Source organism: Phodopus roborovskii, unplaced genomic scaffold, assembly GCF_943737965.1.
Source record: "Phodopus roborovskii unplaced genomic scaffold, PHOROB, whole genome shotgun sequence".
In the NCBI taxonomy this organism is placed as follows: Eukaryota; Metazoa; Chordata; class Mammalia; order Rodentia; family Cricetidae; genus Phodopus; species Phodopus roborovskii.
Genome location: NW_026126571.1, coordinates 9,906,005 through 9,932,343, shown reverse-complemented (window position 1 = coordinate 9,932,343; position 26,339 = coordinate 9,906,005). Strand labels below are relative to the sequence as shown.

Sequence of the window (26,339 nt, the reverse complement as noted above, 5' to 3'; positions counted from 1 at the left end):
CCGTGGCTCTGCACGGGCCGCCGCCGCCTCGGGTAGGCTGGCTGAGGGTTGGCGACAGGAATGGTGGCCCTAGTGAGGAAGGGACAAATTGAGGGAGATGGAGGGCCTGCAACCCAGAAGCTCGCAGCAGCAGTTCGGTCAATGGCAGAAGCCAGTGGGTGGAGGCCCCAAGCTGTGGGGACTTCGGTTTTCCTGCGCACTCATGTCCCCCGTTTCTTGGTTGTAGATAAAGTACAGAAAAGCAAGTCTGCACGGCCGTCAGGGCTCAGGCAGGGCAGCCGCATGGAGAAACTTTTGGGGTTTGAATGGACAGATTTATCTAGCTGGCAGAGTGTCGTGACCCTACTTAACCGACCGACGGACCCTGCAAACCTGGCAGTCTTTCGTTTTCTCTTTGGTAAGTCCGTTTTCGGGATGGGGGCATTTTGACTGGGGGGGGAGGGGAATGACATCCTATTTCTTTCTTTCTTTTTAAAGATTGATTGATTTATTATGTGTGCAACTTTCTGCCTCCATGCATTCCTGCACGCCAGAAGAGGGCACCAAATCTCATATAGATGGTTGTAAACCACCATGTGGTTGTTGGGAATTGAACTCAAGACCTGTGGAAGGGCAGTCAGTGCTCTTAACCTCTGAGCCATCTCTCCAATCCCGACATCCTATTTCTTTTTAAGATTTATTGTTTATGTGCGTGTGTTAGTTTGCTTTCTGCTATTGTGATAAAACAAGAGGCGACATGGAAAAGAAAGGGTCGCAGCTCATCATGAAGGGATGTCAGGGCAGGGATCTGGAGGGCAGAACAGAAGAAGGGGCCGTGGAAGAACGTGGCTGCTGGCTTGCTCCTCACGATTTGCTCAGCCTGCTTGCTTTTACCACCCAGGATCACCTGTCCACACAGTAGGCTGTGCCCTCCCACATCAATGCTCACAGGCCAATCTGATCGAGGCATTTTCTCTATTGAGGTTTCTCTAGATCGTTTTAAATGGACAAAGATTAACCAGGACAGTCTCTGTGTGGATGTATGCCAGGTCACTGTTTGCTTGGAGAAGCCAGAAGAGGGTGTTGGGTTCCCTGGAACTAGAGTTAAAGGCAGCTGTAAGCTGCCTGATATGGGTGCTGGGAACTGAACTGTGGTCCTTTAGACCACATCTGATCCATTCTTTCTAGCCCAGTCATCCATTTCTTAGATGTTCTCTTTTCCTTAGAGCTGAAGGTATTAGCGAATGGTAGAATTCCTTAGGAGTTTAGAACCATACCAGGCCTTGTCATCTCTAGTTAGGGTTTAGTATTTAGAAATGCTTTCTTTGATCTGAGGCTATATAGGATGCACAGATTAGAGGAACGGGTTGGAGCATGGGCATGTGCTCTGTGGGTGTGTGTGCGTGCATGTGCGCGTGCTTGTGTATGTGTGTGTCTGTGCATGCATGCATGTGGACCAGAGATCAATGTCAGGTGTCTTCCTTAATTGTTTATCTGCCTTATTTTTGAGCAAGGTCTCTCCTGAACCCGGAGCTCACCACTTGAGTTAGACTGGCTGGCCAGCAAACCCCAGGGGTCATCCCATCTCCCTGCCTGCACAGTTCAGCTACTGTGCCAGGCTTTTTGCACGAGTACTAGTGATCTGAACTCATGCCCTCATGCCTGCAGCCAGCCCTTTTATTTTTATTGACTGCATAGTATGCCCAGCTCTGTAGTTTGAAATGGTCTTATCCTGTGGACCAGGCTTGTCTGGCTTCTTGAGTGCTCTTCTTGCTTTGGCTTGTTTGTTTTGGGGGTTTGTATGTTTGAGACACGGTTTCTCTGTAGCTTTGGAAGCTGTCCTGGAACTCACTCTGTAGACCAGCTGGCCTCGAACTCACAGAGATCCACCTGCTCTGCTTCCCATGTGCTGGGATTAAAGGCCAGCACCACCACTGCCCATCTTCGTCACCATCACACCTGAAGGGACCTATTTTATTCCCGTCAGGAAGCTGCTTAGGAGCTGTGTTAAACACTCAGAGAAGCAGTCATAACAGCTCACAGAGTTAAGATGTGCCAAAATATTACTCCTTTAAATCCAGTAGTTTCTCTGGGTGTTGGTGGTGCATGCCTTTGTCCTGGCAGAGGCAAGCAGGTCTCTGGGAGTCTGAGACCAGCCTGGTCTACAGAGCGAGTTCCAGGACAGTCACCAAAGCAATAGAGCAACCCTATGGGTAAATACCTCTACAGATAATTAACCAGGCTGGTTAAAGCAACTGCTTTTGGGATTGAGAAATCTTGCCTGAACTCAAACCGGCTTCCAGATCTCTCAGTGTCCCTTATTTATCTTAGTGTGATCACCAAATACCACTTCTTCCTGTGTGTGTCAGGGACAAAAAAAAAAAAAAAAAAAGAAGTGTTAACCCTAGAGCACTTTCTGTGGCTCAGTAGGATGTAGTGGGGTGTATCTTTATAAATGTAAGTACTTGAACCCTACCAGTTTCTATGGTGTTTTGTACATAGCTCTTATTTAATCCTGCCTGTAACCCTGTGACGTTTTGCTACTGTTTGTCTTGTTTGTTGCCTGCTTTTATTTCTTGAGACAGGGTCTCAAGATGTATAGTCCTGGATGTCCTGCAACTCACTATGTAAGTCAGGCTGGCCTAGCACTCACAGAGATCGGTTTGTCTCTGCTTCCCCAGGGCTGGGATTAAAGGTGTGTTCTAGGCTTGGGAACTATTTTTTTAGAACGTTTTTTTGTTGATATGTATATTTGTGTGCGTGTATGCACACACTCCAGCATGTGTGCACAGGTGAGAGCCCCTTTGTGTGAGCACAAAGGTTAGAAGATGATCTCTCTGCCCTGAGCCTCTGGGACTTGCAGTTTCTCAGCAGTCTGGAAGCCAGCAAGCCTCCTGTTTCTACCCCTTTCACAGCTGGAATTGCATATGCTTCTAGAATTCCCAGCTTGTTATGTGAGTGCTGGGATCTGAGCTCCAGTCTTTGGATTGTTGTTGGGCCATCTCTCCAACCTGCCTCCCTACCCCTGTACAAAGTATGAGCATGGTTGTTAGAGGTGGGAATTGGCTCACAAAGCTTAAGGATTTTGTCAAGGTATACAACTAGCATAATTCCTGCACAAAATAGACTCAGCATTAATATTAGTGACTGTTACTTTGAGGTTTTTTTGAGACAAGATTTTTCTGTTTACCTCAGGCTGGAATTGAACTCACTATGTAGCCCAGGCTGGGCATGCTTAGAGCTGTGTCTTGCCTCCTTCGTGGATGCTTAACAGTTATCTTCCCCTGTTTGCCTTCATAGCATTCTTGATGCTACTGGACATTCCCCAGGAACGGGGCCTTAGCTCCCTGGACCGAAAATACTTGGACGGGCTGGATGTGTGCCGCTTCCCCTTGCTGGATGCCTTGGGCCCACTGCCACTTGACTGGATGTATCTTGTCTACACCATCATGTTCCTGGGTGAGGGGAACTGGGTGCTGGGGATCTGAACCCGGGAGAATTGACCGGCCTGTCAGAAACTCACCAGCAGCTCGCTGGATGTCTTTTGCTTCTGCTGTGACCCAGCTTCACGCTGCTCATCTGTTGTCCTGTGAGCTGTCGTGGTCCCATAATTCTCCTTTCACTTAGTTCTCTGCCTCATTATAAAATGCCTGCTGACTCTTCTTAATTTCAGTCCCAGGGAAGCTGGGCCTGTGGTGACACTTTGATCTTGAATCCTCTCCTCACAAACCCCCAGGGGCACTGGGCATGATGCTGGGCCTGTGCTACCGGCTGAGCTGTGTCTTATTCCTGCTACCATACTGGTACGTGTTTCTCCTGGACAAGACATCGTGGAACAACCATTCCTATCTGTATGGTTTGTTGGCCTTTCAGTTGACATTCATGGATGCAAACCGATACTGGTATGTGCCTTGGGGAATAATAGGGATAAGGTGTGTCTGGGTCAGGATGCTTGCAAGAGAGATAGGGGCCCAGTGAAGTCCTAGAAATTGTCACATAGGCACAATTGTTATTGGTGGTTTGGGTTTTTTTTGGGGGAAGGGAGGATTTGATGTGGGTTTTGTATTGCTGTACGTCAGGCTGGTCTGGAACTCACTATGTAGTCCAGGCTGGCCTTGAACTACCTGTTCTCCTGTGCTAGCTTGAGTGTTAGAATTATAGATGTGAGCCACCAAGCTGGCTCAAAGCCGTATTTTTAACCAAGTTTTGCAAAGTTGGCTTGGATGGATTTGGGGGGAGCCTGCTCTCTCCTTCCATGTGGGCTCTGGGGACCCAGCCGAGGTTGGCTTGATGGTGAGTGCCCTTGTTTGTTCAGCTGTATTGCTTGCCTGACTTGGATGGGTTTGGGAAGGGGAAGGACCAGCAAACTGGGTGATTGCAGTGACATAGGAAAATGGCTCCTCCCACCCCTTCACCCTTTCCATCTCCCCAGGTTATCTACTCCTGCATCCCTGTTAGAAGAGAAGACTAAAGCCAGACAGAGCTGTTTTCAGATACCCCAGGGGTGCAGACTTTTACTTTCTGTGTGTGAGCCCAGAGGCAGAGTTAGAGCCAAGCGTAGAAGTTGCTGTGAGGTGGAAATGATAGCGGGTACCAAGAGGAGAGGGACTGCCGGGGCTGCCCGGCAGCGCTGCCCTAGGAGAGAGTAGGCCGCCCCGTCTCTGGCCTAGGTGACCGTCTGTCAGGGGAGGCGGGAAAAGCCCGGGACCCAGGGTGGCGGGGCAGGAAGCCTTGAGAGATTCTTCCCATTGTAGAGTGAGAAGTAGCTGTGGATGGAGATGGCATCACCACTGGCTCTGGAGTACAAATCTCTCTCCCGTAAAGCCTTGTGTGCGTGTGCACACAGGTGTGGGTCGCCCCCGGCCTCCTGTGTGCTGTGAATGCGCAGGGGCCTACGTCCCCAACCCCTAGTCCCCACCTTTGACAGACTTGATGTCAGGATGTCTAGCTTTGATCGTAGAGAATCGAGACATTATTTGACAGATGGCTCCCACTTCCAAGTTCCGTTTTCGTTATTTTTAGACATTGTGGCGGGCGTATTTAAATACTTTTCCTCATTAAAACCCTGTGAAGAATCAGCTGTAGTTGCTCATCGACAGCGCTTTGGGATGCTGAGGCAAGAGGATGCTTTGAATTAGAGGCCAGCCTGGGTTATATGTATAGTGAGACCTTGTCTCAAAACAAACAGATTTGAGGTCCGTAGAGTTGAACTAATTTTGTAGATGAAGTAAGTCTTGGGAAAATAAAGAATCTGCCTAAGTTTACACAACAGGAAGTAAACGAGGCTGCATTGTCCTTGACCAGGTCTGGTGCTTTGACCACAGTGTAAACCACGTTCTCCCTGACGTCCTCAAAACCTGCTTGACCTCAGCCTTGGAATAAGTCTGCTGTTAATACCCTAGCTTTTTCAGTTCTGCCTTGGGATAACATTTTAAATCGGGAGTCAGTCCTCTAGCATGGGATCCTGGCATCCAGTTTTATAAATGCTAATTTATGCTGGGAATTATTTTGCTGGGGAGTATTTTGAATTTATTTTTTCTTTTTTACCTCTTTGGAAGTGGGGGTCAGACTCGGGGCCTTGTACGTGCTAGGCAAGAGCTTAGTCTCTGGACTACTTTATCAATCTTCCCGTCCCCCCTGCAAGATAATATTCTGTATAGCTGAATGTGGTGGTGCACACCTTTATTCCCAGCATCCAAGAGGCAGAGGCACGCGGATTACAGCTTGGGCTACATGGTGGCTTCTAGGCTACCTTGTCTCAAAACACCTAAACACAATACAAAAGATACTGCGCTGAGTGTGTGTGTTTGTGTGTGCGTGTGTTTATGCACCTTCGTGTCTGTGTTTTGATTTTATTTCTTGTGTGTATATATTTAGCATACGTGTGTGTGTGTGCACCATGTGTGTTCCTGGTGCCCGTGGAGGTCAGAGTATGGCACTGGCTTTCTTGGAATTGGAGTCACAGGCAGTTGTGATGCCGCATGGGTGCTGGGAGTTGAACTCAGGTCCTCTAGAAGAGCTCCAGTCCCCCATTTTGTGATTTTTATTGTTCATTTAATTACTTTCTTTCTTTTTTGAGACTGTGCAGTCCTAGAACTTGCTGTGTAGACCAGGCTGGCCTCAAACTCATGGGGGGTCTGTTGGCCTCTGCCTCCTGAGTGCTGGGACTAAAGTGTGTGCACCATACCCAGTCCATTTTTTTTTTTTTTTTTGATTGTATTTGTTATTATGATGTGGGGTTGGGAGAACAAGGGTGCACGTGCTGTGCGTGTGTGTAGACATCAGATCTTTGCAGGCTCCAGGGATGAACTCCAGGTTTCTTTCTGATCTGAGCCATCCAGGGTACCTCTCCCTCAAATTTGTTCCTCCCTGTTTCTGTTATAGCCTTGACCCTGATCTGATTCTTTAGGACAAGCCGAAAAGGGAGCTAATAAAAACACTGTGTATGTGCGTGTTTGTTTTGAGTCAGGCTCTCATTGCAGATCAGATTGGCTGCAAACTTTGAGCAGTTCTGCCTCCCAAGTGCTAGGATTGTAGGCATCTGCCACTATACCCTGCTACACTGAAGTTTTCATTCTTGTTTGTTTGGACACTGTTTCTCTTTGTAACAGTCCTAGCCATTCTGGAACTTGCTTTGTTTGTAGACCAAACCAGCCCCCAACTAATAGGGATCCACTTGCCTCTGCCTCCCCAGTGCTGGGATCAAAGTTGTATGCCACCGTGCCCAGCCAGTTTTTATTCTTATGATTTATTATAGACAGTCTCTGACTTATGGCTCAACCTCAGTGTTTTTAGACATGATAGCAAAGTATACCTGTACTACTCTCTTACTTAGCTGACACAATGTTCAATAAAATATTCAACCCTGTATTGTAGAATAGGCTTTATTTTTGCCCAACTGTAGGCTATTGCAAGTGTTCTGAGCACATTTAACACACTGTATAGTTCATGGTGTGATACCTAGTAGGTTATGTATATCAAATACATTTTCAAATTAAGGCTATTTTCAGCTTATAGGGGATTTATTGGGATATTACTTTACAAGCTACAGAACATCTATAGTAGTGTTTGTTCATGATCTTTTTGTTTGTTTTTGGTTTGTTTGTTTTGAGAGAGGGTTTCCCTGTGTAACCCTGGCTGTCCCTAGCTCTGTAGACCAGGCTGGCCTCAAACTCAGAGATCCTCCTGCCTCTGCCTCCCAAGTACTGGGATTAAAGGTGTGTGCCACCACTGCCCAGCTTGAGAGCTATTTCTGAGGTAGATAGTATTGGCCTAATTGGAGGGTGGCAATGTAGCTGTACTAAGAGGCCTTTCTTGATGTTTTTACCTCCTTCCTGTAGGTCTGTGGATGGCCTGCTAAATGCTCAAAAGAAAAATGCCCACGTGCCCCTGTGGAATTACACAGTCCTGAGAGGTCAGGTATGGGATCTTGTCCACCTGGATCGAGCCAAGAGCCCCCACGTGTTTATTTGATGCTGCCTGTGCCAGGCTAGCTGGCCCTGAGCGTCCAAGGACTCCCCTGTCTCCATCTCCCGTCTTACCGTAAGAGTGCTGTAAATACAGATTCACAATACTATGCCTTACTTCATGTGGGTTCTGGGGATTCAAACTTGAACCCTCATGCATTTGTGGAGCGGACTCTATCCACCATGCACTTCCCAGCCAAGGTATGGGGTTTCAAGATGGGGAAGGGGCCTCTCCTCCGCCTCCCTGGATTATTTCTTGTTTTTAAAAAATACTAATTTATATACCCGGGCATGGTTGTACACACTTTTAATACAAGCACTCAAGAGGTAGAGGCAGAGGATATCTGTGAGTTTAAGGCCAGCCTGGTCTACATACTGAGTTCCAGGACTATACAGTGAGACCTAATTAAAAAAAAAAAAAAAGTTAATTTATTTTGTGTGTGTGCGTGCACATGCATGCAGGCATGTACTTTGCCATACATGTGGAGATCAGAGGATGACTTTTGGGCCTGGGTCCCTCCTTCCACTGTATTGAGGCAAGACGCCTCTTGATGTTTCTGCCCTGCTGACCCATAAGCTTCTAGATAATTCTCCTGTCTGTAACAGTGACTATCGTTACACCCTACTGCATCTCTTTTACACTGGGATTGAACTCAAGTTGTCAGCCTTGGGCGACAAGCACTTTTACCCCTAAGCCATCTTGCTTGTTGGCCCTGGTTCCTTTATTCCTTTTGCTGGAAAGCTAGCTGGGCCCCTCATTTTTTCCCAGTTCCCCAATCCCTGAGTTCCCAGCCCATCATGGAACAAGTGGTCCCTTGTCTGTTGGGTTAGACCCCTCATGAAATAGTCACGTCAGTGCTTTTCTTCCTCTTCCCTTTGTGCCTAATGTGCCTGGCAAGGTGGGACTGTGCTCTGTGTTTTTAGAGCTTCTTGGATGAATGACTATGAGATGAAAGGCTAGAGGAGTGGATACATTCTTTCTTGGGTACTGGCTGAGATGAGAACTTTTATTCTTTACATTTAAAAAAAAAAATTAGTTAACTTTACTTTATGTGCACTGGTGTGAAGCTATCAGTCCCCTGGAACTGGAGTAACTGGGACGGGAGTTATAGACAGGTGTGAGCTGTTGTGTGTGGCTGCTGGGAATTGAACCCCGGTCCTCTGGAAGAGCAGCCGGTGCTCTTAACCACTGAGCCATCTCTCCATCTTTTAAAGTTTCATTTATTTTTATTTATGTATGAATATGTGGCTGCACGTCTGTGTGTACACCGTGTGCGTGCATATGTGTGAGTATGTGGTTATACCATGTGCATGCAGTGCCTACAGAGACTATAAGATGCCCTACAACTGGAGTCACAGCTGGTTGTGACTTCCTCAACTTGGGTGCTGGGAACCAAACCCAGCTCCTCTGTAAGAGCAGCAAGTCCTTGGTTTTTAGCTTTTTGAGACAGAGTTTTCTCTGTAGCTTTGGAGCCTGTCCTAGAACTTGCTCTGTAGACCAGGCTGGCCTTGAACTCACAGAGATCCTTCTACCTCTGCCTCCCAATTGCTGGGATGAAAGGTGTGCTCCACCACCTCCTGGCTTGGGCAGCAAGTCCTTAACTGCAGAGCTTCCAGTCCTTAACTGCAGAGCTTCCAGTCCTTAACTGCAGAGCTTCCAGCAGAAGACAGGGCCTCTGTTTGCGGAAGCATTTGTGCTACGCTTTTCTGTGCAGATCTTCATTGTGTATCTCATTGCCGGTGTGAAAAAGCTGGATGCAGACTGGGTCGAGGGCTACTCCATGGAGCACTTGTCACGTCATTGGCTGTTCAGCCCCTTCAAGTGAGTAGAGTCCAGGTAGAACCCTTCTGGGTTACAGGCACTGAGTGGGTGGTTCAGGTCTATGTAACAGGGGTCTGACATTCGCCATGGCGTATTTGTGGAGGTCAGAGGACAGTTTGCAGAAGTTACTTCTTGGCTTCCACCATGGTGGGTCCCAGGGATCAAAGTCAGGTGTCCAGGCTTAGTTGCAAACATCTTTGTCCACTGCAAACATCACACCAGCCTAAAGCAGTCAATGTTTTAAAACAAGTTCCTTCTTTTTGTTTAAAAAGATAATTTATTTATTATGTATGTAGCCTCTGCATGTTTCCCTGAAGGCCAGAAGAGGGCATCAGATTTCATTATAGATGGTTGTGAGCCATCATGTGGTTGCTGGGAACTGAACTCGGGACCTCTGGAAGAGCAGCCAGTGCCCTTAACCTCTGAGCCATCTCTCCAGCCTCTGGTTTATTCTTTTCCTTTTGAGGTGATACCATCTATTCTAGGCTGGCTTTATGGCCTCGAACTTCCTGATCTTTGTGTTTCCACCTCCTAAGTGTTAGGGTTACAGGTGTCTGACGACGGGGGGGGGGGGGCAGCCCTGGCACTCGCATTTTTATTTCCCTCCCAGTCTAACTTGTTATCGATTCTTTGTGGATTTCACATCACACATCTGGATCCCACTCATCTCCCTGTCCCTTCCCATCTTCCCTGTACCCTTGCAACCTCCTACCCATGATAAAACAAAATAAAACTTAAGAGAAAAAAGAAAAGAAAAACCCTCCCGTCATGGACGCTGTATTGTGACACAGTGACACAGCAAACCCTTCAGTCAACGCATTTATTGCAACGCGTCACTGGTTTGAGGCTTTGGGTTTGGCTACATCGTAGATACGGGGCGCTCACTGGGGTCCTCTAGGGTGCACTGCTGTTGTCCGGGTCATGGTGACCCTGCCACTTTGGGCCTGCAGGGCCGGCCCCTTCACGCCCAGCACTCAGCTTTTAAAGCTTCTCATTTATGATTTCTATGAGTATACTTTTCCATCAAATGTTATCTTAGGAGATTGGGCTTTTACTCATTGTGCAGGGGATACTAAAACAGAGAAAGAGAGAAAGGAAGGAGAAGAGAAGGGAGGAAGGGAGGGAGGGAGGGAGGGCGGAAGGGAGGGAGGGAGGGAGGGAGGGAGGGAGGAAGGAAGGAAGGAAGGAAGGAAGGAAGGAAGGAAGGAAGGAAGGACACCTGTAAAGGTTAAGGGGTTGGTAAACTCCAGTGTAGAACTTTTGTTTTTGGTTTTTCGAGACTGGGCCTCTCTGTGTTGCTTTGGAGCCTGTCCTGGAACTCGCTCTGTAGACCAGGCTGGCCTCGAACTCACAGAGTGCTGGGACTAAAGGCGTGCGCCACCAACGCCCGGCTCAGTGTAGACCGTTTGTGTGAGCGCATTTGTAGCTTAGCTGTTATACCCCGCTGGTGGGTGGGCCCTTCCTCGGGGACAGGTTGCTGTGCCACCTAGAGCTTCGGTTGTGCTGTGGCTGCTGGGTGACCCAGCTGGCTGGGCCCACTTTTGTCCCTGTGTCTGCAGGCTGGTGCTGTCTGAGGAGCTAACAAGCCTGCTGGTGGTGCACTGGTGTGGCCTTCTCCTCGACCTCTCAGCTGGCTTCCTGCTTTTTTTTGATGCCTCGAGATCCATTGGCCTCTTCTTCGTGTCCTACTTTCACTGCATGAATTCCCAGCTCTTCAGCATAGGTCAGTGCCCGCCGCTTGGAGGGAAGCGGTGACTGCGGGGAGCACCTGGGGGGGGGGCTGTCTGTAGGTGGGAGGTGGCGGTGGGGGCAGGAGCTAAGTTGAACCCTGTGTAGTCACTGAAGTCAGAGGTAAAGGGGTCGGCACGTCTAGGTACAACATGCTGCGGTGAAGAACATGCTTCTGTGAGAAGAGCAAGCCAGACTCTTCCCTTAGGGCCAGCGGTGTGGCTCAGCTGCTCCAAGGCTCCCCTGATAGGACCAGAGTCCTGGCTTCCATCCCAAGCACAACACAAAACCAACTGTGATGGCACGCACATCTTGTCCCAGCACCTGGGACATGGAGTGAGTCTAGGTCAAGGTCATCCTCAGCTACACATTGAGTTCTGGGCCAATATGAGACGTTGTCTCAAGAAAACAAAGTCAGACCTTCATTCAAGGAAATACTTTGGAGGTATTTACCTCCCTTTAAGGGAAGGCGGTCCAGGGAGCCTGACCGTATTGCCGCTTCTCCCTGCCTCCCTAGGTATGTTTCCTTATGTCATGCTGGCCAGCAGCCCCCTCTTCTGCTCAGCGGAATGGCCTCGGAAGCTGGTAGCCCGATGCCCCAGAAGGCTGCAAGAGCTGCTGCCCACCAGAGATGCTCCTCGGCCCAGTGCTTCCTGCGTGTATAAGAGGGCCCGGGCCAGAGCGGGCCAAAGGTTGGGGCTGCGCCACCAGCTGGGCGCAGTCTTCACCGTGCTCTACCTTCTGGAGCAGCTCTTCCTGCCCTACTCCCATTTCCTCACCCAGGTCTGTGGTTGCACAGAGCTGGGCTTGGACTGCTGGGTGTGGCGGGGTTGGGGAGGTGAGGGCTCGGCTTTTAACTCTTCCTTGCCGGAGGACGAGGTTGGGTTGAGAGACATTAAGCTGATGCTGCCTGCTCTGCCTTCCCAGGGTTACAACAACTGGACAAACGGACTGTATGGCTATTCCTGGGACATGATGGTACATTCCCGCTCCCACCAGCATGTAAAGATCACCTACCGTGATGGCCTCACTGGCGAGCTTGGCTACCTTAACCCTGGGGTGAGGCATCTGATGCTGCCAGTTCTTCAGAGGCCCCTGGGCTTTAGGATTTTATTTGGTCCTATACATATCATAAAGTAAAACAAATTTGGGTTCCCGCCCTTTCTCCAAAACCAGATAGAACCTTCTTATTTTCTTTCTTTCTTTCTTTTTTTTTTTTTTTTTTTTTTTTTTTTTTTGGTGCTGAACCAGAGCCTGACACATGTTAAGTGTATGCTCTACCATTGAGGTACATCCTCATCCCTGAACCTTTTGTAGTTTTAAAAAGTGTGTGTGTGTGTGTGTGTGTGTGTGTGCGTGTGTGTGTGTGTGTGTATGAGTGCACATGAGAGACAGACAGACATGCATGTGGAGACAACTTTGTGGAGTCAGTTATTTCTACTACTTTGTGAATTTTGCTAGCTTAAGTCATCGGGGTTTTGTGGCAAATGTTTCTTAACATGCTGAACCATCTCACTAGAGCATATTTTTAATTAATTAAGCAAGGGTCTTTCTGAGTAGCCCAGGCTAGTCCCTTTTCAGCCATTATGTCTGGTGCTGTGCTTTTAAAAATGTGGATAGATGTGAGACAGCCTGTCATTGTTTTGAATTAAGATTATGTTTTGGAAAGGTGAGTAAATACCTAGTAACGAAAAATTCACACCCCAAGACAAGTCCCTTTTTTCCCTCCCTCCTGCTCAAATTAGGCAGCAGGTGGAGATCGTTGCATTATTGGCGGTGCATGTCTTGGAGGTTGACAGTGACAACGTGGGACTAATATGGGGGTTTGGGGCAGGTATTCACACAGAGCCGGCGATGGAAGGATCATGCAGACATGCTGAAGCAATATGCCACTTGCCTGAGCCTCCTGCTTCCCAAGTACAATGTCACTGAGCCCCAGATCTACTTTGATATTTGGGTCTCCATCAATGACCGCTTCCAGCAGAGGTGGGCAAGGGGAGCAGAGACAGGGAAAGATGAGGCGCAGCTCTTTTTGTCAAGATGAAAAGCTGATGTCTCCTCATGGTGTCTTGCTTTTTACAAGGCTGTCTCTCTCTCAGTCTAGTGCATGTTGGGGTTGATCTGGTTGTGGGCATAGCTGGTTGTGTCCAGCAGGGGGCACCATCATCCAGGAGATAAGCGAACCGACTGTTCTTTCACACTGTTAACACGATGATGCCTTCTCCTCAGGTGGCCACTAACTCACATTCTTTCCTCTCCTCTCTGCCATGGACTGGCAATAACACGCTGACAGTAGGCATTTCTCCTGTTGGGAAACCCTGTTCACTCTCCATGGGTCCAATGGTGAAAGGACCAGAGATCTGGTGGGTGGGCAGCCACCGCCTCCTCAGAACGCGGTTTCCTTTTTTAAGGCTTTTTGACCCTCGTGTGGACATCGTGCGGGCTGCCTGGTCCCCCTTCCAGCGCACGCCTTGGGTGCAGCCACTCTTGATGGACTTGTCCCCCTGGAGGACCAAGTTGCAGGACATTAAGAGCAGTCTGGACAACCACACCGAGGTGGTCTTCATTGCAGATTTCCCGGGTACGGAGGACAGCGAGGGCAGATTGTGTGTGCTTTCCTTGGCTTCCTGGACCAGAGTTATTGCATATGATGGGACAGGGCGGGGACTCTCAGGAGGTGATGGTGGGGAGAGGCTGTTCTGCTGGGGTGGATGGTGAACTCTCTTAATCCCTGGCAGGGCTTCACCTGGAGAATTTTGTGAGTGAAGACCTGGGCAATACTAGCATCCAGCTGCTGCAGGGAGAGGTCACTGTGGAATTGGTGGCAGAACAGAAAAATCAGACTCTTCAGGAGGGAGAAAAAATGCAGGTATTGACTTGGCTGGGGTTGCCACAAACCAAGCTCTAGAAGTGGTGTGAGGTTTAGGGAAACGGCTCATTTATTACAGAAGAAATCTTTACCAGTGCAGTGATACAGGGGAGGCTCAGAAAGCAAGGGCTTCATGGGGCATAGAAGCACATGCCTGTCAATTTCCGGACTCGGGAGGCTGAGGCAGGAAGACTGAGAAGCCCAGGCAAGCCTGGACTACATAGTGGGACCAGAACTCAAAACACAACACGGGGAGAAAAAAAAGAAAAAGGACCCTTGAGGCTGTGAACAACTTTATCCCGATCCTAGAGGCCATTATTTCAGATACCAAGACACAGGGAAAGAAAGCGCCAGCAGATTAGAGTAGGGAGGCCAGGGGCTTTCTGGGGAGTTAGAATTGAATGTTCCTTCTGTTCCCCTGCCAGCTGCCTGCTGGAGAGTACCATAAAGTCTACACTACATCATCTAGTCCTTCCTGCTATATGTATGTCTATGTCAACACTACAGAGGTCGCGTTGGAGCAAGACCTGGCCTATCTGCAAGAGCTGAAGGAGAAGGTGGAGAACGGAAGTGGTGAGCGCATCAGGGTCAGGGTTATAGGATCTAATAGAGTGCTTGAAGCCTCCGCTGATGGGAATGGCACCTGAGAGAATGGTCCGTCTTACTGGTTCCTTTTTGTCTTCTGAACAGAAACGGGGCCCCTGCCTCCAGAACTTCAGCCTCTTTTGGACGGGGAAGTAAAAGGGGGCCCTGAGCTAACACCTCTGGTCCAGACCTTTCTAAGACGGCAGCGGAAACTCCAAGAGATTGAACGCAGGCGAAATAGCCCTTTCCATGAGCGACTCCTCCGCTTCTTGATGCGGAAGCTCTACGTCTTCCGTCGTAGGTAAGTTGCACCACAGAAGCGTTTGTCATTGCTGTCAGGGGTTTGGTCAGTTCCCCTCCTCACCTGGCTGTTTTTAATCTCTAACCTTTGCATCTTTCCATGGTCATCCCTATTCTATCCTAGAATATCGTCAGGCTTCAGAGGAGGTAGGGCCCTTGCGTTTGGGATGCGTTTGGGCAGTGAGGTAGATATTTGTGTCCTCAGGTGAGTGGGTCTGAGACCACGTGCTTCCTGAGGGCTTTGGTTGGAGTTATGTAGAAACATACATTTGGACTGTTTAACTTTCTTTCAGCTTCCTGATGACTCGAATTTCACTCCGAAACCTGCTATTAGGCCGCCCTTCCCTCGAGCAGCTAGCCCAAGAAGTGACATATGCAAACCTGCGGCCGTTTGAACCAGTTGATGAGTTGAGTGCTGTGGACACCGTCTCTTCAAACCCCAACCCTCCAGAGCCAGATTCTGAGCATGCTCACTCTGAGTTCTAAGAGGTCAGCGCCTCTGTGCAGATGTGGAGGCAGCCTGCTACAGGCTCACTGTCTATGCAAAGGATATTTATTGGAGAAAAAAAACTATTTTGAGACAAGCTTTCACAGTACAGCCCAGCCTGGCCTCAAACTCATGGTAGTCCCTCGACTTCAGCCTGAGTGTTTTATGGTTACATGTGTATCACCAAACCTAAGTTTTTTTTTCCACCCTTGTTTCCCCTCCTTATAAGTTCTTTATGATAGTTTACAGAATCCAAGGCAACAGAAATTTGAATCCCAAGCTTTTTTTATTTAAGCAACATGAACTCATCTTACAGTAAAGCAATAATTTTTCCCCCTCAAGTCAGGGTATCTCTGTCGCCCTGGCTGTCTTGGAACTCTCTGTAGACCAGGCTGGGGGTCCAACTCAAGACATTCATCTGCCTCTGCCTCCCAAGTGCTGGGATTAAAAGTGTGCTCATCCCTGCTTGCTTTTTATAAAAGTAATTTTTAAGCTGTTTAGGAAAAGTAATTTACCACAATGAAAGCATGTGTTTGCTGTCTGAAGCAGTGTACCAGAATTATACTTATTTGTCTTTGAAGAAAGGAAATTTGGTAAAATTTACCCAAGGCACCCAGAAGTTGTTGACAATTTGAATTGAAATCTGTTGGAGCAAGGTCTTATTTGCTGCTGCTTAGTAATTTTCAGAACCACTGACAGTAAAATATACTGAAGCAGTGCATTATAACTTGTGTGAATTCCAAGTGATTAGGATGGCCAAGTACTAAATGCACAAAGGAATTGTATATTTATAATTCCTTTTTGTAACCAACAAATTTTTCAGTAGCAATGGTTTCAGAATAGCACTACTAAATAGGGAAACTAGATGGCTGGCTCTAGTATAAATCAGCTTAGCGAATGGCAGTTTTCTAAGCCATGACTGAGTCATAAGCCTTGAGGTTTTCCTTTTCCTTGCATTTATCAAGCCCCATTATGTCTATTTCCTATTCATCCTATTTTTATCTTTATTGACCTATTCCTTCACCCTTTGCAGTGGGAGGGCCCACTACCTTTTTTTGCACAGGTTGGGCCCAAGTCCCACTTGATGCATACAAATCATTGTATTAGGACACTGGTGGCTATGCACAGGGAGCTCTGATTATTTCCTAACAGGAAAAACACGTTTGCATTCCTTTTTATAATCTTTCTTTTAAACACACACTACAGATATACCTTAGCACTTTTTCCAAGTTCAGCTGTTTCCTTGTTCCCTTAGCCTGCCACCCTTGTCTACCAAGACAAAACGTTTTTACTAGGGAGTGGGAGGGGTTATTTTTCAAACATGTGCTAGGAAATGAACCCAGGTTTCATGCAAAGTACATGCAAAGTTTGTACAGAAATGCTGTTCCCATGCTAATTTACTACCAGACTTTTTCCTCAAGAAAAATGTTGGGGTGAATTAAATATAGAAGAGGGCATTACTAGTTAAGCTGCTTGTGGCTCACTTGATAGAGGCTTAAGTCCTGGGTTTGATCCTCAGTACCATGTAAGTGGGTTTCTATAGTGTGCATCTGTAGTATCAGCAGAAAGATCAGTTTAAAGCCACCCTGGTATAGGTGAGACCCTTTCTGGTTAAGGTTGTATTAGTATTCCCAAGTTTGTTCTCTCAGATACTAGGATTCCAAGTAAGAGTCACACAGGGGTTTTCTAGGCTCTTTGAAATCACTAACCCTTTATCAGACAATACAGTGAATTTTCTATTTGCCATAAATTAAAATTACTTTTTACTGTTTCAATAAACTGTACTCTATGACTTCCTGCCACCACAGAAATCTCAAGCTGCCTTAAGTCCCAGGTGTTACAGGTTCCTGACTCTGCCATTGCAGAGGCATACGAGTTCTGGCTTCTGCTTATCAGGGGGGAATTAATGTAACCTGCAGAGCGTAGTAAACAAAGTGCTGAATGAACCCCAGGCCTTCGAATGGCACTTGTGAATTAAAATGCTCCTACATGTTGTCCTCACCACGTACCACACATAGCATTAAGTCAGGCTTTCTAAATTATCATTCCAAACTTTCAGCATGGCTCAAAACTTTAGTGGCAAATGCAGTAAGGGGGAGCATGTAGATTTACCTTGAAGAGCAACAAATGGACAAAGTTTGGGTAGAACCTAGCATTTTATTTAGATCTTCATTTAACTGTTGGAATTGAGAACCAGACATACGTAATAAACCTCCAAAAATAGATCCTGAAAGGCACTTTCTTGCTTAGGGCAAGCAGTCATGGAATAAGCATGTAAACAAGCTGGCTTCTCTGTACCACACCAGCCAAGTCCGCTTTCTCCATGGCCAGCTGCACCAGCTCTGCCCTCCCTTCTGTTAACACCAGCCAGACCCCCTGTAGGTCTAACCCAAGGTTTTTCTGTAGGACACCTTGGCCTACCTGGGAATGCTGGAAACATGTTAAAGGAATCATGGTGTTGAGGAAAAAAAAAAAAAAAAAAAATCTTTTAAAAGCTGCCATCTGAGGTGATGGCTTCTCTGTACTTACGCCATACCCCAGAATACAATAAATAAGCAATTAGAAAATGTTCAAGTATGAAGGGATTTCCTCCTCCCCGCCAAAAGCACTGCTCTCTGAAGGAAGCTGGTTTCTCTGTAGCTACACCAGCTGTTCAGAAAGCTCATTGGACCTGGTTTTGAAAATAAAACAAAGTTAAAACCCTGGGAGGAGCTATTGTGCAGTGTGGAGTACTGTCTTTCTTATAAAGAAAAAAAAAGTTACCTGGTACCAAAGTGTGCAACCTACAGACCCTCAGGTACTGCCCTGTGACTTCTCTGTATGACATCACAAGGGTGCCAAGTGCCTGTTTTTCTAGAAATTGGTGAGGTTTGGCTAGTGCTGAAACCATGCATAGGATTGGTTTACTAAATAAAACCTTATTACGTACGTCCTCCAAAGACAGCTGAAAAGTGGAGAGATTTTGATTTGGTGCTGTTTAAGAGGTGGCAATTAATAGCATAAGCACCAGGGAGATGGTTTAATTGTAACTGCCTTTTTTTTTTTTTTTTAAACAAGTCAGGCTAGAGCTCCAAATGAAACTTGCGTTTCATGCAAGATTGATTGGATAGGGAACACTCCCTGACAAAGAACTACATAATTAGAAATGACTGAGTTACAGGGAGGATGAGGGAAGGGGCTTCACATTCAATAAATAGAGCTCAGGACATTACAAATTCATGCTGACAGGGCTATGTATGGCATTGCCAAAGTCTATAGTCAAACTACAAGTACTTTACGTGCACATTACAAGGACATTTTCAGCATCTGGTGGGAAAGTAATTGCAATTAGGACTTTGGAGGATTAGGTGATAGGGCACAAAGGTTCGATTTCAAAGCATTATTCACTACAGTGTTTGTTTCTAGGCAGTTACATGGATCACCTATGCTCACTATATCCATTATAATGGTGAACAAAACACCTAGGGACAGAATAGCAAGCCCAACTTACAGTCCCCCACAAAAGCTAAAATTCATGTCATTGATTAGAGTGACTGCAACTGATCAGGAGCTGAAAGAGGACAGAAAAGTTTAGGAAGAAGGGCCCTTTCCCTCAGAGCTTGAAGGCTTCTCTGTAGCCTACGCCATCAAGTCTGGGGAAAAAAGGCTAACACTTTCAATATTTAAGCTTTTTGGGCACTTCCCATGGGAAGCTGTCCCTACCAAAGTGGCCATAGGCTGCAGTCCTCTGATAAATTGGCTTCTTCAGATCCAGATCCCTGGAATATACAAGTCCATAACTTAATATGTAGCATTAAATTAAAACAAAGCAAAACAATCAGCAAGACTCATTTCAAGAGCTCTGGCAAATGAGTTCAGTTCTCCCTGGGGTTTGCTAGGAAAAAAGTTCATGGCAAAAGTGTTACTTCCCTGGTGTCCAAACTCCTTGAACAGTTCTTTATTAGTAACTATAGTCCTTGTTTTCCAGCCCTGGCTTGACAAATATGAAAACTTATCATTCCAATTAAATACTTACCAAGGTCCAATCACTGCTACTATGGTTATTTTCTTTGTAACTTTGAACATCCCACCTTATTAATTCTTAAGGCAGCACCCTTAGTTAAGGTAAGCACAAAGCTCAGTATCAAAGATGGAGAATTTAGAACGTTACTGAGTCACAGAATACTTTATCAGCTAGGCAATTTAAAATACTGGCATATTCTAGGAATTAAAATTTATTTCCCTACATCGAGGAGTCTACCTTCATTTCCTCAGATTTTAGTATATGTCCACCCCACCCCTTATTTCTCACTAGCAATAGGCTTTACCATCTTTACCTGACAATGACCCCAGGGCGAAGATCAAAATTCTTCTTTACAATTTCTAATAGCTCTCTCTCACTCTTCTGAGAAGTACCATAATGGAAAATGGAGATCGACAATGGATGAGAAACTCCGATAGCATAAGAAACCTAAAAGTCAGTAATATATTGTTATAAAATAGGAAGTATATAAACTATTTTACTAAATACCCTTTTCCCATTTACCTGTTCATTACATACCTGAACAAGAACCCTCCTGCACAGACCTCCTTTAACAAGGGACTTTGCAACCCAACGAGCAGCATAAGCAGCTGAGCGGTCCACTTTGGTATAATCCTTTCCTGAAAAGGCCCCTCCTCCATGAGCTCCCCAACCGCCATAAGTGTCCACAATGATTTTTCGGCCAGTCAAACCAGCATCACCCTGAAATTACAGGATTTAACTCATGTAATCTTTTCTAGTGAGTGATTCTTGACTAGGCTATTAGGAACCATTCGAGACCCACATGCAGAAGCAGTAGCTCACATGTATAACCCTACTGCTTAGAAGGTTGAGGCAGGACAAGGTGTTGAAGGCTGGCTGTACACAGCCATATAACATCAGGCACAGTGATAATTTGGTGGTAGCCTGGACCACACATGACATGGAGTTATGTGTGTGGTTGGAGCAGCTAGAAAAAAGATGGCAGCAACCAAAATTTTCAACTAAGCAGCAATAACCAAAACATTTCATACATTCATTACCTGAGGCCCACCAATGACAAATCTGCCACTTGGCTGTAGGTGGTAAATTGTATCCTCATCAAGGTATTTTGCAGGCACAACAGCTTTGATCACTTTCTCCTTTAGAGCATCCCTCATCTCATCAAGACAAACTTCTTCATCATGTTGCACTGATATAACAATTGTGTGGACTCTGATAGGAAGTACAGCACCTCGATCTTGCATATACTGCACAGTCACCTTGAGTGCAAAATAGACCAGAACACTTGTCTAACCAGCTTTGTTCTCTATCATAAGTTTAAATGTAGCCAAAAGATAGGTATTATTCTCCTCAGCCAGCTATAATTAACTTAGGAATTTTAATTTAATTTGATGAACGTAGGTTTAAAATCACTACTTACTTGAGTTTTAGAATCTGGGCGTAACCAAGGCAATGTGCCATTGCGGCGTAGTTCAGCCAGTTTGGCATTTAGTTTGTGTGCCAACACAATGGTTAAAGGCATACACTCTTCAGTTTCATCAGTGGCATAACCAAACATCAAACCCTAAGTAAGAAGTGGCAACAGTGAGATCTTAAGTTCTAGAACTCAATCTTAAGAAGAGATGCGAATAAACTCTCACAATACCTGGTCTCCTGCACCAATGTCTTCTTCATTCCGGTCAAGATGCACACCTTGGGCAATATCTGGTGACTGTTGTTCCAAGGCAACCAACACATTACAAGTCTTGTAGTCAAACCCTACAAACAACAAGGTGTTTCAATAACCCTCTTCTTTAAGTGAAAATGGTTGGACACTCCTACTTTCTAAAAGAAAAGGGTACCCAGGCTGTGTTGGCCCACACATCATTAATCCCAGCACCTGGGAGGCAGAGGCAGGCAGATCTGAGTTCCCAGGCTTCAGAGAAACCCTGTCTTGGAGGGAGGGAAAACAAATAAATGGGTAAGGGCTAAAAGGAGAAAAAATATTGATGGTTTGAAACAAGTCCTTAACTTGGTTGGCCTTAAACTAAGCAGTTAACTGCTGCCTGACCTCCAGAAGTTGAATTTACAGGTGTCTCATGCCTGGCCACTCCATTGATGTGAATCTGTATTTTATTTGTAAAATAATTGTTTTGCATTAAATGTCATAGTTTAAAGGACAGAGTAGGTTGGGTCAGAAAGCTGAGAGGATGTGGTCAAACTATGTAATCAGTTAAGGATTACTGATAACATTCTAGAAGCGTCTCCCAGCAGCATCATATTCTATGTCTGCAAAAATTTGAGTTCACAGAAAATATTTAAAACAAACCTTTGGAAGAATCATCATATCCAATGTGCTTAATGGCTTCACGAACCACTTTCTGGTAATCAATGGCAGCTCTGGACGTAATTTCCCCAGCAAGTAGGATCATTCCAGTTTTAGCAACAGTTTCTAATAAAACAGAAATTTATACCTAAAATTAGTTGGGGGTGGATGCTAGTTGGAAAATTCTATATCCATGCTGTACATGCTTTATCCCTTCATTTTCTACTTCTGAGATAAGGTCTTGCTAAATTGCCCATTTAACCTCCCAGACTTTACTTCAAATGCTCCCCTTTCCATTCATAAACAAGTGTTGTATACCTACCACAAGCCACTTTGGCATCGGGGTCCTGCTGAAGGTGAGCATCCAGAACAGCATCACTGATTTGATCACAGATCTTATCTGGAAAAAAAAAATATATACCCGATTCAATTTAACTGCTACTGATGACCCTACTACCTATCATGTAACAAGCAGTTGGTGCCCAAGTATACTTGTGAATTTGTAATGATAGAATTCTTGACATGCTGTCCAAAGATTATATATAGACTTATTCTGTACCAGAAAAATCTCTGGAGTCCTTTCTTTTGGTTTTGAGAAAGAATTCCAGCATATTACACAGTATGAGCTCAAACTCATGGAAATCCTGACTCCCACATGCTGGAATTAAACCATGTGCCATCATTCTGGGCTCGAGATTTTTATGGTAAAAACAAATTAAAAACAGTATTATTTATGCACATATGGTTCACACTTGTGCCATGGTGTTCATGTAAAGATCAGAAGACAACATTAAAAAGGAGTTGGTTTTCCATTATGTTATGTATCCCAGGGTTAGGCCACATAAACTCAGATTAATCAAGTCCAACAGAAATGGTGATTATCTTGAAATCCCAAAGCCTATCCCAGTAAATATTTACTGGGATAGTGTATTTTAGAGACCAACTGTTAACCCCACTTAAAATTCGTTACAAATTTAACCCTCTAAAAGAGCCAAGTGTCAGGTTACTAATTTCTTATTATTACAAACAATGAGTTCCTCAAGTTTTAACTAGAACCAAACCTGTTCCTGAGGTTCTGAATAATCCAAGGCCTATGTAGACCAACCACTTTAACCTTAAAAACAGCAACCCAGGAGTAACAGCAAGAGGAAAATGATCCAGGAAACGGTCCAAATGCGTTCTATATAGCACGTTCAGTTTCTCCTGGCTGTATCATCTCTTTAGAAAAGGACAGGGTACTGGATTGGAATGTGTGTAGCCCAGGCTGCCCTCAAACTCAATCTCCTGCCTCTGCACTCCAAATGCTGCAATTACAGAAGTGTACCGCCATGCTTGGCTCCTGTCTCCTGGATTGTGTTACCACTCCCTCCCAAAATGCGCAGTTACACAGCCGTAAGACCTAACCCATCCTGTAATAAGGAGCAGCTCAATCGACATGGAGAGGCGCCTTCTCTGAGGAAAACCCCACCGCAGCAACACTTGATTTTCATTCATCACTCATCAAGACCATCCCAGGTCCGTTCTCCATCACTAATTAGGCCACTAACTAAAAGCAGACCGGGTTGTTGGTTGATGCGGACCCCCCTTTACCACAAGCAGCTCAGAGAGCACAGCGTTTGCTAGATGCTGCGTTCAGCCCGAGACCCAAAGTTGCCGAAAATAGCCTCACTGTAACCCATCTCATCATGGCGGCTCGGTGGACAAAGCCAAAGGGAACGTGAAGCAGGAAATCGCCAGAGAGCCTTTAAAAGGAGACCTAACACGATGGGAAGCTGCACTCAATTCGCGCTCCTCACCCTTGTCACGCAGCCTCCAAATAAGGGTGGCCGTCTCTAACCCTGTGAGCTATATTTATCGGCGGCCGTCCGTCACCTTGGAGGCTAAGGACACGTCCACCCCTCGTCTTAAGCATTGTTCTTAAGCCACGGATAATGGGGAGAGGGCGTTCGGGGACACCAGTGCCCACCTGAAACCCGGGTGGGGGTCGGGTATCTAGAGGCCACCCCGCCGCCACATGCGGCGAACACGTGGTCGCCGCTGCAATGCGGGGCGCGCGCTCCCGACGGCCGGACGCGAGCACGCGGGGCGGGGTCGCCCACTTGAGCCTTTTCCAGACGTCGGGACCGAGGAGGAGGAGGCAGAGCCCTCCCCGCGCCGATCGCCATCGCAAGCTGCCGCGGCCGGGCCCCCGCCCTCCTCCTTTTCTGGAACCTTCCGCATGCCGTGTGCGGCCGCCGGATGGGGATGGGGGAAGGGGGAGGGGAGCGGCGGCCGCACACGGCAAGCTCGCGAGGCCACCGCCGTAGTCACCGAGCCCGCCGGCCCCGACCCCCGGCGCCACCGCCCGCCCGCCCGCCCCGAGTCCCCGCCGCCTCACCTGGGTGACCTTCCCCCACCGACTCCGAGGTGAACAGGAACGTGCCCTCCTCGATGAACGCCTCGTGGAAGCCGTTGAGCTGTCCGTTCATGGCGGCGGCACTGACGAGAGAACGCGACTCCGAGGACACGGGGCGGCGGCGAGGCAGGGGACTGACCGCGAAGCTAGGCCGGGCCGGCTTCAGCTACGGACGGGCTGGCGACGGGGAGCGGACGAAGCGGCGGGCGAGGCGGGCCCGGTATTTATAGAGCGGCGGCGGCGCGCGCCCGGCCCTGGCCCCGCCCCTCGGCGGCGCGCGCCAATGCGCCCTGCCGAGCGCGGGCTAGACCATTCTCCCGGCGGGGGGGGAGAGGGACGGCGGGGTTAACCCGCGCCTCCTGCCAGCGGTTAGTCATCGTGGTGGCGGGAGGCAAGCGGAGGTGTGAGCGCGTGAGGAGCCTGGGGTTCCACGCCCCTTCCCACGTTGGGAGCCGCAGGAAAGACGACCTGGACTTGGGGCACGGTCCCCCCTGCGCGGGGACATGGCACATCCCTTCCGACCGTTTGCCCGCGGGGGTCTGCGGGGCCGCGCGCCCCCCAGTGGCGGCTGCGGGGACGGCGGCCGTTTTGTGCTGTGGCTCCAGGGCCAGGGTCCCCGCAGCCGCCCGCGCACTGCTCCACCTCGTGCTCTGGCGCCCGGTGGCCCTCCGCCACGTGAAGGTGGCCATGTTGGCGGCGGAGGCGGCAATGCACGGCCCTTATTCATTCATCCTACCCGGTTCCCTGAGGGGCACGAGAGATTCCGAGGGCCTGCGGCCCGGCTGTTAGTCATTGCTCCACTGACTGCTCCGCTGAAAACGGCTGTGAAGCCAACTAACGGGAGTGCTGTGGGTTTTTTTTTTTTTTTAGACAATTGCCACTTGCCGGTCTCCCCTCCCCCATCGCCGGGCTTCGTGGACCCTGGGAGTCGGAGCCTCTCTAGAGCCACCTCTGTCCCTAAGTCTAACCTTGCACGGCTCGGTTTTCCATGCTTCTGAGGGAGAAGTGGATGCTAATTCAGTCTTTTCGGGAGAATATCGAACGTGTGCGTGTGTGTGTTGGGGAGGGAGGGTTCCAAGCCTTAGAATCTGCTTGTGTGTGTGTGTGTGTGTGTGTGTGTGTGTGTGTGTGTGTGTGTTGGGGAGGGAGGGTTCCAAGCCTTCGAATCCGCTTCAGATGGCTTGTCAAGGTCAAATGGCCTGGGTTTCATGACAGGTTCTCTTTCAAACCTTTGCAACTGTCTCAGTTATGCTCATGAAAGGAATTAAGAGGAAAACGTGAAATAAGACACGTGCTAACAAAGAGGGAGCTGATGGCATGCGGAGAGCCACTGTGAGACCAGTGTCACATCTGCTCTGACCAGCCTTAGGGCAAGCCTGGGGCCGGTACCCTTGGTGGCTTCTGAGATCTATCATTTGTGAAGAACCTAAGGTTTTTATGATGTTAGGGAACAGCGAGCTCCTTCCGTAGCAAGCACTTGACGCTGTGAAGCCAGCTGCATGCTGTGAAAGCCGCTGGCGGCTCAGAAAATCAGGTTCTGCCCCTCTGGGGTGAGTGTGCCAGCTGAAAGGTGGGAGTTTGAGAAAGGCCCTGTGGGAAACAAAGGAAGCTCTTGGGCTGTGCTAGAAGCTTCAACAAAGAAGATAGGAGAGACAGGCTCATGCCCATGCCCAAGGCCTCATCCCTTCAGGCACCCTGGCATTAAGTCACACAAGAGACTGTTTTGTTCCTTTTTCTTTCTTTCTTTCTTTTTTCAAGCTAGCCCTTCATGGGAAAGTAGTCAAGACTTTGATAATTTTCACTTGTTTTAGAGACTAGAGAGATGGCTTAGTCATTAAGAGTACCTCCCAATGAGTAATAAAATTGCCAGCTAGACCAAAATACCTATGTCGACTAGTCAGTGCATTATCTTCCCGAAGAAGAATCTATATGGAAACCAGAATATAATTAAAAAGTTTATTAATAGGGAGGCAGAGGAAGGGGATTGAATCCAATGATTAGCTCATTAAATTCTGATACTTCTCTGCTCCCAGCTCCACAACTAGCTCATCCTGCCAAGGGGTTAGACTCAATTGTACATTATTAACTTCTCTCTTGCTCATAGATCAATATAGGAGCCTTCCAGTTGTGGCTTTGGGTCATGCTTCTGCCGTTTACTAATAGAATAAGCAACATCTGCACCTCATCTTTGCCCTGTAAAGTTGGGATAATAGTAGGAATTTTTTTCCAAGAAATCCTTAGCATAGTGTCTAACATATACCAGGGTTTGGTTTGTTGGTTGTTTTTTTTGAGACAGTGTTTCTCTTTGTAACAGCCCTGGAACACTCTCTGTAGACCAGGCAGACCTGGAGATCTGCCTGGCTCAGCCTCCTGACTGCTGGAAGCAAAAGCAAATGCCAT

The 26,339-nt window shown here is 47.4% G+C and overlaps 2 protein-coding genes across 2 annotated transcripts; one reads left to right on the top strand and one right to left on the bottom strand.

Moving 5' to 3' along the window:
* The first annotated feature begins 236 nt into the window (after positions 1 to 236).
* On the top strand, positions 237 to 18,281 carry Ggcx (gamma-glutamyl carboxylase). The gene is made up of 14 exons (XM_051203088.1): positions 237 to 397; positions 3,280 to 3,438; positions 3,716 to 3,881; positions 7,320 to 7,398; positions 9,161 to 9,267; positions 10,827 to 10,990; positions 11,513 to 11,778; positions 11,923 to 12,054; positions 12,830 to 12,981; positions 13,407 to 13,576; positions 13,734 to 13,864; positions 14,290 to 14,437; positions 14,555 to 14,750; positions 15,043 to 18,281. The coding sequence occupies exons 1-14, from the start codon at positions 283 to 285 to the stop codon at positions 15,233 to 15,235; spliced, it is 2,178 nt and encodes a 725-aa protein (XP_051059045.1). The 5' UTR covers positions 237 to 282; the 3' UTR covers positions 15,236 to 18,281.
* Positions 17,374 to 24,058, bottom strand: Mat2a (methionine adenosyltransferase 2A). The gene is made up of 9 exons (XM_051203089.1): positions 23,922 to 24,058; positions 21,867 to 21,944; positions 21,548 to 21,670; positions 20,885 to 20,997; positions 20,660 to 20,803; positions 20,280 to 20,498; positions 19,777 to 19,959; positions 19,553 to 19,686; positions 17,374 to 18,994 (listed from the first exon to the last, which is right to left on the bottom strand). The coding sequence occupies exons 1-9, from the start codon at positions 24,010 to 24,012 to the stop codon at positions 18,892 to 18,894; spliced, it is 1,188 nt and encodes a 395-aa protein (XP_051059046.1). The 5' UTR covers positions 24,013 to 24,058; the 3' UTR covers positions 17,374 to 18,891.
* Between the last annotated feature and the right edge of the window lie 2,281 nt (positions 24,059 to 26,339).

Bases quoted from the DNA above. Each gene is read 5' to 3' on its own strand.
- Ggcx (XM_051203088.1), top strand. From the start codon at position 283: ATGGAGAAACTTTTGGGGTTTGAATGGACAGATTTATCTAGCTGGCAG. The intron at 12,982-13,406 runs GTGGGCAAGGGG...TCCTTTTTTAAG, and splicing joins AATGACCGCTTCCAGCAGAG to GCTTTTTGACCCTCGTGTGG. The intron at 13,577-13,733 runs GTACGGAGGACA...AATCCCTGGCAG, and splicing joins CTTCATTGCAGATTTCCCGG to GGCTTCACCTGGAGAATTTT.
- Mat2a (XM_051203089.1), bottom strand. From the start codon at position 24,012: ATGAACGGACAGCTCAACGGCTTCCACGAGGCGTTCATCGAGGAGGGC. The intron at 21,671-21,866 runs GTAGGTATACAA...CTGTTTTATTAG, and splicing joins CGATGCCAAAGTGGCTTGTG to AAACTGTTGCTAAAACTGGA. The intron at 18,995-19,552 runs GTAAAGATGGTA...TGTATATTCCAG, and splicing joins CGCCCTGGGGTCATTGTCAG to GGATCTGGATCTGAAGAAGC.